General features: G+C 38.8%; 1 protein-coding gene across 4 annotated transcripts in view; it reads right to left on the bottom strand.

Moving 5' to 3' along the window:
* Positions 1 to 539: 539 nt before the first annotated feature.
* The window catches only part of CEP170B (centrosomal protein 170B), a 107891-nt gene continuing 95168 nt past the window's right edge, over positions 540 to 13262 (bottom strand). For all 4 annotated transcript variants that reach the window (XM_089680306.1, XM_089680304.1, XM_089680303.1 and 1 more), the window contains 5 exons: positions 10043 to 10180; positions 8058 to 8146; positions 7875 to 7968; positions 3482 to 3533; positions 540 to 2095 (listed from right to left, as the gene is read on the bottom strand). In XM_089680306.1, the coding sequence (XP_089536432.1) occupies positions 1860 to 2095; positions 3482 to 3533; positions 7875 to 7968; positions 8058 to 8146; positions 10043 to 10180 (609 nt within the window). In that variant the 3' untranslated portion in view covers positions 540 to 1859. The remainder of the gene's footprint in view (positions 2096 to 3481; positions 3534 to 7874; positions 7969 to 8057; positions 8147 to 10042; positions 10181 to 13262) is intronic.

The following is a 13262-nucleotide window of genomic DNA, read 5'->3' as shown; positions in this document are numbered from 1 at the left end:
GTACATGGCCATATTTTGCAGCATACGAGCGTACAGAGTAAAGTATGGCTCTACTTGTGGTGGCTGGGAGCCACAGTTGCAGCGTATTTTTGCCATAAGATTGCAGTAGAGAAAGCGTTGTATGCGCTATGCACGCGTGAGGGCATATTTTTTAAATGTAAAATTTATAGGCATGAATGGCATTTTCTGCACCATATTCCTAAGGAAAAAAAAACAGGCCACAACTACAGACATTTTTTACAATGTATACCCATATGCTGGAATGTTTGGCCATGTGCAGGTGTTCTTACTCCCAAACTGAGCAGAAAATATGGCACAACTTTATCAACTTCTAGCCCGTCTAACCCATGTGACTAAGTCTCACTGAAGCATAACATGGGGATAATTGATAACACTTTAAATAGTATTGAGGAAAAAACTTTGTTTTGGGGTAGATTAATGACCTCTGAGTGATCATAGTACACAGCTGCAAGGACCCTAAAATAAAAGGTTCTAAGACAACATAGTAGGCTGCAGTGCTGGACAAACACAGGAACAAGCCTCTGACAATGAATTTATTTTTTAATGCTGTGGTTGTGCAGAAGCAGGACATTCCTCAAGCCAAACACTGCTTTGCTATACTGAATAGATTTTAAAAGTATTTCTTGCATTAAACAAATCATTACAGGAGATGCTGAGTGAAAGCAAACAGGCCTCTTCTAAGACCCACACCACACTAGTGACAAAAAATGCCAATATAACCATACATTTGTCCAATCCAGAATGTTTACCGGGGTCACAGCAAAGAAAATGGGCATCAAACAACTGCTACAACAAAATCAAGAAATCCATAGTAACCAATCAGTTGTCAGTTGACTGTAGTGAGATCAGAGAAAGATGATTGTGTTTGGTTGCGATGTTGCTTATTGTACGTCTCACATTTTAAAGAAACACAGCCCCCATTCAGGGCAATTTGTTTGCAAAGGGCTCCCCCCAACCCACTAGTATTTACCTTGCCAGTGCTCCCCTGCTGCTCCATTCTCTGCTGCAGCTGGCTACAATGCTCACTGCTTCTGGGTATGGAAAAGCATGTAACCTCCTTCAATGTCAGGTTCTAATGTCTACCAACCAATAGCTAGACTCAAGCACTGTCACATGACAGTGGGTGTAATGTCACTTCTCCCTCTAGTTCCATTTTAGTTCCAACTGTGATGGACAAAGGAGCGCGGTGGGGGAGTGCTGGCAAAGAGGGAGCATCTGTGGGTCTGGGCACCCCTTTGCAAAAACAATGCCAGTGTCTCTTTAATAGTTCTATTCAATATATTCAACAATTCCAATGCCTTTAAAACAATACACTGAACCAAGAACACATTGTTTTTGCTTGCTAAATACAACCTATTACACAGATAAATTTAATGCCGACATACTTATTTCAGACAATTTTTGGCAAGAAACAGATCATATGATTTGCTTTGTACTTGCTTCAACTAGCCTAGTGTTTAAAGAACTGGAAATAAGTGCAATTAGGATACAGGAAACATATCAGACCTATTAGCATCAAACATTTACAGCATTTAGGTCTTAAAGGTATGGCACATTTTAATGAGCAAGGACAAAAATCTACATCGGAAAAAAAATAATGTTCAAGTAAAATTGCCTCAATATGGTACAAGAGCTGGTAGACTGTATAAGATTCAGAAAAAAAGTCAACAATCATTTGCATGACAGACTTTATGCATTGGTGAGGACTAGCCTTCCTGCAAGAGATCACAATCACTCAAAATATTATACCAAAAGCCACACAGATAACATAGGCCATTCATACAAAACAACACAAAATAAAAAAGAAAAACAAATAAATTAAAAAGAAAAAAAAAAAATCAGACAATATAAGCTCCATCCTCATCTCTACCAAAGCTGGATTCTGGAGATCGTGAAGATCCAGAGCTGGACTTTTGTAAGTAGTTTCTGACATGGACGGGTTGGTTGGACTCCATTCCTAAAAGAGAACTGTTAGTCCTGATTTGGGGCATTGAAGACTGAAGGGCTGGTGAGGCTTTCTTGTTGCTGGTCATGACCTCTAGATGTCCTGCTGGGTCAATGATGGCATTTATGACTGTAGGGTGTGAAAAATACAGATATTAGGAACTTGTAAATTAGCTTTAAAAGGCAACATAAGCTAGCTAAATAGGCTGATTTGGAAGGAAGTGAAATTGATATGTGCAAAGCGAAGTAATCTACAGGAACCAGATTAATCTTTCTACCCATCTGATTGGTGACTACAAATGAAGAAACATGGTGCTATCTTGTTAAAGAAACCCTGTGAGCATTTGCACATATGATGAAAGGATTCACAAACAGATCTTAAAGTGGTAGTGAACCATTGCATACTGCATACCCACTGAAGTGACCAGCCTTAGATGATACACAGATCAATCAAATCCTCTTACATAAGTTGTACATGCTTATCTTCAACCCTTTCTTCTCTGCAGCTGTTCAAAGTGCACCATTTACCAGGCATCTCTGAGCAGACGGCAGGTGTGGGGATCTGATATCACACACTGCACAGCACACAAAGGAGAGCTGAGTGTAATCTGACACTTGAGTGGAGGGAATGGACACACCCCCTGTACACAATCTTATAGAGAAAAATGCACAGCTGAGGCTGTCAATCACCCGCTGTGTGCTGGAAGGGGGGGGGCTATCTCCTGGGACTGTTGGATGTTGTGTCAGAAAAAATTATCAGTGACTCCTACAGATAGCAGACGGAGGAAGGAACAGCTAGTAATCACACTAGCTGCTTTGGGCAGAGGCAAGTATATACAATAGAAGGAAATGCTTTATTCATTTTTCATTGTAGAGGTTTACAACCACTTTAAGTGAAAAAAATGTCAAAGTCATTCATGGACACGTAGATTTAGGCAGCTAGTGTTATATACAGCTTCATAAAAAAAAATGTGCTTGACCCCACCCCCTCCAATTTGCCAGACTCCCTACTGATCCTTATATGTAACAGTTGGCTTCATTAACATATAGACCAATAAAGTTTTGCAATGTGAATGGTGGCGTGAAAAAGATTGACTTACAGGACAAGTGGAAATTTAGCTATTACTACCAGTAACCCCTGCCTATGCAGTTTTTTTGTCAAATGCTCAGTTGCCGTCGTCCAAGAGTGTAATGATTACTTTTAATTTTGTCAAGACATTTAGGGCTTATTTAAAGTAGATTTGAAAGAATACTGGAAATCCCTAGAGTGTTATAGACCCCTCTGATTGAAGAGGGTTCCTGCTGGTGATATCTGCTGCTGCAACATGAACATAAAGCACACTTCCTGCTCATGGCTAAACTATCTTTTTAGCTCATTGGTGTAGTCCACCAAGCCCATTACAAATCAGCAGGATGGGGCACTATGAAAGATGGTGAACCATCCACGACACGGGTGGGACTTTCTCAGTTACTAACCCAAATTATGTGATACTGGAAACAAAAGTGGAGTACCTACCTTCTAGCTGCTTTTGGACTCTTCTCAACTCTTTCAAAATAGAGCTGATCTCCTTTAGAGAAAATAAAAGAAAATAAAAGGAGGATAACCATTTCAGCAATGTACTCCAACTGTATTTACAGCCAAGTATGAAAAGTGTTTTTTAGTACAGTGCAGAGAGCTGAAATTATACAGTATTAATCATTGCTAAAGCCCAATTGTAGCCTAAACTTTTACAAGTCAAGGAGCTCTGTTGCAACTGTAAATAAATGTAAAAGTAAAAACAAAATAAATTAAAATCAAATAGATTAAAAAAGCAAAAAAAACCCCAAACCCATAAATAAAAAAAAGTCCCTGCTCATGCCTTTACGCACATATGTAAAAACATGCGCACCTAGGATGTACATCCATACGTAAACATCAGTTGTGTAACATATATTTTGTATTACCACACAAGCCAAAACAAGAGGAATAATATTGGAGCCAATGTTTATGGTCAACTCATGAGCTGAAAAAAATCTGAAAGTTTCACCTATGGACAATATTGGGTATCATAGTTTGTTACTGTTTTGCGGCTGCACGCAATTTTTACATCTGACGTGTGTGGTATTTATTCATTTGTCATCTCATTGTGACAGAACGCCTGGCACCCAGCTTGTGCCTTCCATCAGAGAGCCGCTTTTTCGCCACTGGGACACAGGACCAAGGCATTATAGCTGGGCATTGCACCCAAGACTAGGCGACACTAGCTTGATGCAAACTGGAACTACTTTATTGAACAGAAACACAGATTTTTAATACATTCAGAAATAGGGGCAGTACCCACAAATATTACACATTGGAATAAACATTCCACACTGATTAGGTAAGAGCTTGATCACCTCATCCTAAACAAAAGCAAAAGGTAAACAGTACAGCCAACAGTGATCTAATTAACAGTCAGCTAATCAGCATCCAAGCACCCAGACAATGCTTTGATTAATCAGGGAGCACACAGCAGACAGAGCAGCAACAATTCCACCCCTGAACACACAAAGTCCATTAACCTCCCTGGCGGTATGATTATTTCAGATTTTTGGTGCTGAAAGCGGTACCATTATTTTGCATGGAAATATGTAGTTTTTTTATTGTCGGCTGTAATTTTTAAGAATAACTCACTGAAATCTGTCCGAACAAGAGTCTATTAAACATCCCGGGTATGATAAAATTTGAAACACGAAATCATAAATTATAATTTAATAAATAATCATAAAAAATAATATAATAATAAATTTAATTCAATAATATAATCAAACCAAAAACACTGAAATTTGAAATAGAGCGCCAAGTTCGTACATCACTGAGCAAAGTCGCAGAATCGTTTTCAGTGTCTGATGATGAATTTCCCCACAAATCATTATTACTCAATTCTGCAAGTGGTTCTAATTTACTATTGCTGTTCTCTAGATGGTCTAAAACCGCTTTTGACATAAAGGGACGCTTTTTGGACGCCATGGACATTTCTAAGTTTCCAGGCAGAAAGAACAGTCAAAATGCAGGCAGGGCACAGGACAAAGCAGTAGGGACAAAATGTATGTGAAATGGTTTGAAACAGCAATGTTTTACTATGTAATAATCGTTTTAAAAAAAAGTCATTTTTAAAAAATTTTCAAATTTGCCGCCGGCGCCCGTACGTCCCGACGTCACAGGCAGAACACGGAAGCTGGATGCCAGCATCGGCTGGAGGAGATGGCCGGTGACGCTGCAGGGGACACATCGCGGGAGCGAAGGACAAGGCAAGTGCTGCAGGGACCCCCAGAGCAACGCTGCATGGTAAGCCCGAGTGTAGCTCGGGGTTACCGCTTTTGGTACTGAAACTCTACCCCGAGCTACACACGGGAATACCACTAGGGAGGTTAAACATGCTGTCTATCAGGTGTTTGCTTTCACTTGTGTAATCTGTCCATCATAAGATAAAACTCATACAATATTTTAACAGTCCAAACAGTGGAATTAATCTACGTTCATAGATTTCTTGAGGGAGATTGTTGATAAATATTTCTGTCCCAAAAAGAGGAGCTTCGCCAACCCAGTCCGCATGAGGGTCAACATATTTCCTCTGACTGGTAACCTGTACAAGATTATTATTACATCTTTCCATCCACTTCAAAAGGGAAGATTTATTGTCTGTATGCAGAGAATTAATTTGAGCCTCGCTCTCAGAGTTCATCACGTTGTTGTCCATCATTAGAGAGTGATCTGCTCTCTCCATGAGCCTTAATCAGTGGGCAGAAGGCTAGCCCCTTGTCCCCTCCAAAAGCCCCTGTCCCAGGTTGAGTCTGTCACACTTATGATTTAGATTTATAAATAAATCAGGATTTTATTGTGCTTGTGTGCACTAAAATTAGATTTGGTGTATTTTTTTTTTCATAAAACTATATACTCAGCGGCCTCTTTGAGTACACCTGTTCAATTACTTGGTAACACAAATTGCTAATCAGCCAATCACATGGCAGCAACTCAATACATTGAGGCATCTGGATTTGGTGAAGATGACTTGCTGAAGTTCAAACTGAGCATCAGAATGGGGAAGAAAGGGGATTTAAATTTGAATGTGGCATGGTTGTTGGTGCCAGACGGACTGGTCTGAGTATTTCAAAAACTGCTGACCTACTGTGATTTTCATTCACAACCATCTCTAGGGTTTACAGAGAATGGTCCAAAAAAGAGAAAATATCCAGTGAGCAGCAGTTATGTGGATGAAAATGCCTTGTTGATGTCAGAGGAGAATGGGCAGACTGGCTTGAGATGATAGAAAGGCAACAGTAATGCACATAACCACTTGTTACAACCAAGGTATGAATACCATCTCTGAACGCACAACACATCGAACCTTGAAGCAGACCACACCAGGTGCCACTCCTGTCAGCTAAGAACAGGAAACTGAGGCTACAATTCACACAGGCTTACCAAAATTAAACAATAGAAGATTGGAAAAACGTTGCCTGGTCTGATGAGTCTCGATTTCAGCTGCGACATTCAAATGGTTGGGTCAAAATTTGGCATAAACAACATGAAAGCATGGATCCATCCTGCCTTGTATCAACAATTCAGGCTGGTGATAGTGGGGTAATTGTGTGGGGGATATTTTCTTGACACAATTGAGCATTGTTTAAATGCCATGGCCTACCCAAGTATTGGTGCTGACCATGTCCATCCCTTCATGACTACAGTGTACCAATCTTCTGATGGCTACTTCCAGCAGGATAATGCACCATGTCACAAACCTCAGATCATCTCATACTGGTTTCTTGAACATGACAATGAGTTCACTGTACTCCAATGGCCTCCACAGTCATCAGATCTCAAATCAATAAAGTACTTTTAGGATGTGGCAGATGTGTTTGCATCATGGATGTGCAACTGACAAATCTGCAGCAACTGTGTGATGCTATCATGTCAATATGGACCAAAATCTATGAGGAATGCTTCCAACACCTTGTTGAATCTAAGCCATGAAGAATTAATGCAGTTCTGAAGGCAAAAGGGGGTCCAACCCGGTACTAGCAAGATGTACCTAATAAAGTGGCCAGTGAGTGTAGGCTTGATACACAGTTGTCCAAATAAAATGCTAAATAAAATTTTGCAACTACCATCATTTTATTCTACATCATTTTATAGCTCTTGAAAATTATAGAATATTTGAGGGGTTTTGAGTAAATTTCAGGCCTAATATGTACAATTTTTCATGTGTGTGAAAAATGAAAAAAAACAAAGCTCTGGCTAAAAATGGTTCAAGGATAAGCCACATAAACACTACAATATGCGCTCTCTAGTAAATCTTTCATTAAAATACTTAGTTGGTGACAACAGACTGTACATGGTATAAAGTTTCCTAATTGCATAGTAATGTTGTCACCTTTCGCCTTTTCACACACCCTCTGTTGGAGAGGGCCTACATGTTGGCTTTATTTGCCTCCCTTCCTACTGATGGGCCCAATACTTTTTGTATTACCAGTTTGCCACCCTTTGGATGCTTGGGCCTACCCATATGCCAGATTTGCTTGGTAATATTGTTTTTGCTTATTTTATGTATGCACCATGTGGGCGGTGCCTGCCTCTTCCTTGTGGATATCAGCACTACTACTGTGTTGTTTATAGCTATATTTCTGTTGCATAGTTATTTTCTTACATAAAGATTACATGAAAAAAAAAAAAAACTGGAGAGCTCACTTAGGCATACAACGTATATATTGGTGATGGTGATGGGGTCCTACCACAAAACCAGACAGCATTGAAGTGTGGGGTGAAAATGTCTCTTCCTATCCAAAACAAAAAACCCAGTCCTTGGTGGAATTGCTCTTCAAAGTTTGGTTTGCAAACTGAACAGGTGACAAATTGCAGTTAATAACAGTATGATTTTTATGAAATTTACCTTGTTAGATGTTTTGAGGATTGGCACTTCATTTTCAGCATTAATTTTCGCCTCAATATCTTCCCAGCTTTTCTCTTTGTTCTTAAATAAAATTCTGTCGTAGAAAACAAAGGTACATTAATTCCTAAAACAAATTCAATAAACCAGACAGGTTTAAAGCAAGAACCTTAAAATGTAACCTACTTCATTTTTTCAGTAAGTATCTCGGTGTTTGCGCATATTGTATGTGACAGCTGCGATACAGGATTCAGCATGAGGTTGTCAAATATTACCTAAAGAAGAACAATACATAGTCATTTGTCATATAAATACAAAATGCTGATTGAACATGTACAAGCGATTCTACATAAAGCATAAATCCATCTTACTGTTAAATATATATATTTTCATTTTGTGACAAGATTCCACACACAATTTTTTTTTCTTTGAAATAAAATATAATACAGTACAAATAAAGAAGCCCGAGTTACCAGTACAAGCTTTCATTGTGCTTTACAACAGTAAGCGGTAACCCATGCACCACAGCAGGGTTCAATGTGGCACCATTCATTTAGGGATGAATGAATTATGCTGAATTTCAATCTAAGGTAACAACTCAACACAGCTGCACTGTAGTGCAGTCAAAATGCAAAAGATGTCATCCGTCTCTGAGCTGTGGTGCGATGGGTAAAAAAAAGAAAGGTTGTACACTTTTAGTGTGTTGGGAAGGATGTTAAATGTAAATGTGTTACCACAATGTTCTTGCCCTAAAGCCAAAACTTTTTTTTTTTTTTTACATTTTGTGTAGATGTTGAGAGCTCAGTCAGTGCGCTCCATACAGTGTGTAGACCTAAAGTTACATTAAAAGAGATGGAGTCGCAAAACATCACCAGCACACCTTGGTCAGCAAAAGGAAACATTTTACATTTTGGGACCCCAAAGTCAACAGTGGTCCCATTGAGGCCTCAAAATGTTTCATTAAATCTTTGGGACAATAAACATTTTCCCTTTTGGTGACCAAGGTGTGCTGCTAAGACCATGCACTATATCACCCCAAAGAGGACACCTATTACAGCAGGAACTGTCCAAAAGTGGTTTTCCTCTCACTACCTGTTGTGTCTTCAAAACAGAAAGTGAAGGTAAATCTCCCCAATGGGAAGACAGGTGAAAAAGACAGGTGTTTAAATATCCCCAATTATTTCATTAAAAATATTTTGGGTTTAGATCCACTTTAAGGTTAAAGAGCTTTGCAACACTGCTAATAAAACATTTTTTTAACTAATAGGCCAGTCAACCCATAGAAAGCAAATTGTTATGTTTCAGAAAAATTAGCATGATACTGTAGTTTACCAGATGAAAACAAGTGAACTATGAAGATGGAAAGTAGGAGAAAAAAAAAAAAAATCACCCTTGGTTTGGTATTCCCTGATCAAAATTAGAGAAAAAAAAAAAAGCATTGAGTAGTCTCTTTCACAGATAAGGTACAGTAGGTGAGTGTTGTCACCCTAGGATTGGAAGTGTGCTACTCAATTACTCAATAGATCACCATATGTAAAAGCCTCTAAAAGAAAATGAATGCTGCCGATAGAACCAGTAAGCTTTTTTGGACTCAAATACATTTTTACAGTACAATAAAGTATAACTAAAAGCAAAACTTTTTTTTTGGTATTGGCGATAGTGGAGAGGGGTCAGAACACTTGAGAGTTTTTTTTATTGCTCTCTGTGCTCCCATTATGGAGATTAACCCTCTATATTTGCCACATTTACTGTTATCAAAGAGAGTCAAATTGGAAGAAAATCCCAAATTATGAGCGGTCACTAGAAAAGGAATAGAGGGTACATTTTCCAATGGGAACAGTAGTACTGGTGACAGCCAGGGAGTGCCTCACTTTGGAGCGACTCCCACGTCCTGCCTTCACAGAATGTAAAGGGAAATCTCACCAAATGGGACACGGATAGCAAACCCCCCCCCCGAAACAAACACTGACAAGAGTTATAACTGTATCCAAATAAACAATTTTCATTTAGTTCTGCTTTAAATATAAACCTATTGTATTTTTCGTTTACATTTTAGTCATGTGATAATAAGGTTGCACAGAGCATTTTCCGCTATTTGCATCTAACAATGCAATATTTTTATGACAAACACCAATGCAGGCATACACAAAGCCAATGTGTTATATGCTCACCTCCTCTCTGTTTCTTGCTCTCCTTTTTAAAGGATCATCCTCTCGACTGTCATTCATGTTCTGATCAAATTCTATTCCTGTGGAGCCTGGTGGGACTTTTTGATAATTTAGACCTGCCTCTGGGATATGATGGACCAACTTTAAAACAAAAAGGAAGAATATATGTTTATACACACTTTTCATAACTTACCACAATTATGTATTAGAGACTGTTAAAGTGTGCTTTTTTTTACTGCATTTACATTGGGCTCAGATGCCCTTCCCCTATCTTTGGAAAGTTTGATGAGCAAAGTGCTGACTTTCCACTGGAATGTAGACTGCTGCTCAAATGTATGGGAGGACTCAGCCCAACAGTATACATTTTTTTTAGATGTTATGTAGTATCAAACAGCAGTACAGAAAAGATAAGTGTATGGCTTCAAAAGTTGTTTGGGATGGGCATTGGGGGACAAACGATTTAGGTGCACTTACACTTTAAAATGTAAACTAGAAAATGTACTTTAGTCACATCAAAGAAAGAGGATTTCTGGCTGACTACTTTGTACACCAATCTTTAACCATTCCCTCATAGAAATAACACAAAGTGCAACTCTGTTCTTCAATCAACTTTCAACAAAAACCAGAGCAATTCCAGCGTCATCCTAAAAATTGCCAACAGATAAATATGATATCTACTGGAATTCTATGAAAGCATTATACATACTTCTAGTTAATAAGACTATCATTTTCCTAATCAGAGGGATAAGAACAATGGAAGAAAAAGAATGAAAAGTAATGGCTAGATTTTAAATATATAGTGTATTACTAAAGAAAAAAAAAGTATAAATACATATCAAAATTCGTGTAAAGATATTTTCAAAGTAAACTTGCAATCCATTCAGAATATAGGCTACTAAAAGTGTTGCGTAAGAGATGTTATAACAAGGTGCCTACCATCGCCTCCCTTATCCAGAAGATACTCTTCAAAGCCTTGAGTCTGCTCTTAGTTTGCCAGTAAAGCCATGACTCTGGGCCTATGTTCTACTCACATGTGCTAAGCCCGACTTACCAATATTCTTGTTCAATACGAGAGCCCTTATTGAGTAACAAGGTGCTCAGTAGACAGGGGGCTAGTAGGTAGGTGGGCTTCATGCCATGGAGGCACTTAGGCCTTAAGCCCAGGTGTCACTAACAAAAGTAATCTTATATGAGGCACTGAAGACACGCTTTAGAGCTTTGACTTTATGTTTGTCACAGAGGCTTGGACTTTAGGCCTGAGAGACTTCCTGGTACAATGTCCACCAACTAGCCAGCCCCCTGTCTATAGATAGCACCTTTCAAGCCAATAAGAGGACTCTCACTGTGCTAAGGCCTGCCTGGTGGGCAGGCCTTAGCACAGAAGGGCAGAACACAGGTCCAAAGTTAAAGATTCATGAAAGCAACTAAAAGAAATCCTAAACAGGACTCTAAAGAAATGGTTTGGGACAAGGGAGGGAACTGGAGGAACATTATGATTCCTTCTTTTGCACTTTTATTTTTCTTTACGATATTCTCAATGGATTAAAGGGTTTATTATAAAGTGACCCATGCCATTCCGCTTTCTATCCCAGAACCTGCTCATAGCAGCTATTGTAAGCTCTTCATGGTTTCCTCGCTCACGTCGAAGCTTTCTACCAATCTCTAGATAGCAATCATAAAGACTCTGTGTAAAAATCAAAATGTATTTAAAGTTTTGTATAGAGCAGGAGAGGTTAGAACCTCTTCATAATTTTTGTGATCTGTTTCATCACTAGACAGATTTGGTCTCCATATATGACCACTATTACCAGGACTGAAATTGAGGGAAAATCCAAAGTTTTGAGTGGAGACCATAACAGGAGAAAACTGAAGGAAACATTTTCCTATGGGGACAGCTGTCTGAGATGGGGATTCCCTTGTTTTGATCAGGTATCCTCTTACTCTCTGTTGTGAAATGGCATTAATGCAATTGGCGGTGATGACACAGTACCACATACAGTGCTCAGCATAAACGAGTACACCCCAACAGATTTGTCAGAAAACGTTTACTTTCCTTTTAGAACCAACATTTTGTTTTGGGACACTATACTACAAAATACTCCCACAAATGCGGCCCATTGATTGCAAACAGGATTTGTTCATTTGCACACACAAAAAAGTATTTTTCCTAACAAATTCATTTCAGACCGTGTTGCAAAAATGAATACACCCCAATGAAAGTCTTCGGATTAAAGCAAAATTTTAGACAAAATCCTAATTAACAAGAATTCAACTATAGGCGAGTCTAATTATTCATTAAACAAGTGTCCAGCAGACAGTTGATTATAAAAAGGCGTTACTGCATGGGTGTCATCTACAAAGGAAGCCTCTCCTAAAGCCCATGCACAAAAAAGGCCACCTAGAATTTGCCAGGGCGCATGCTGAAAAAGAAGAAGATTATTGGGACTCTGTACTCTGCAGTGATGAGACCAAGATAAATGTTTTTGGAACTGATGGCTTCAAAACTGTATGGCGTTGCAAAAGTGAGGAGTACACAGAAAAATGCACGATGCCTACAGTAAAACATGGTAGTGGCAGTGTCCTTCTGTGGGGCTGCATGAGTGTTGCAGGTGTCAGGGAGCTGAATTTCATTGATGGTATCATGAATTTGGAAAAGTGCATCTTCTCTTTCAATGTAGATCAGTACATCTACATTGAAAGAGAAGATGCACTTTTCCAAAATGACAATGATCCAAAACACACATCTAAGGCCACTGTTGCATTTCTGAAGAAGAACAGGGTGAAAGTGATTCAGTGGCCAAGTATGTCTCCTGATCTGAACCAATCAAACACCTATGGGGAATTCCAAAGAGACAAGCTGAGCATCACTCTCCTTCCAGCATCCAGGCTCTAAAAGAGGTTGTTTTTGAAAAACGGAAAAAGAAAGATGTTGCAATATGTTGCCAACTTGTGGTTCCATGCCTAGAAGACTTGGTGCTGTCCTTACAAATCATGGAAGTCATACAATATACTAGATGGAGTAGTTTTTGTTGTGGGGTGTATTCATTTTTGCATCAACTAATTTGAGTAAAACTGAAGATTTTGTAATCTAAGTTATATTAGTAACCTGTCATGTAATGAGCTAAACAAATGTTCGATAAAACTCAGTTTTGTCAAAATTTTGGAAATTGTTCTTGTGTTCACCGAGATATTGATTAAAATCTTACTTTACAAAAAAGGGTGT

The sequence above is a fragment of the Staurois parvus genome, unplaced genomic scaffold (genome assembly GCF_062004578.1).
Source record: "Staurois parvus isolate SC_StPar_1 unplaced genomic scaffold, SC_StPar_1.0 ptg000239l, whole genome shotgun sequence".
NCBI classification, from domain to species: Eukaryota; Metazoa; Chordata; class Amphibia; order Anura; family Ranidae; genus Staurois; species Staurois parvus.
The sequence above is the reverse complement of the archived record's forward strand: the minus strand, read 5'-3'. Positions and strand labels throughout refer to the sequence as shown.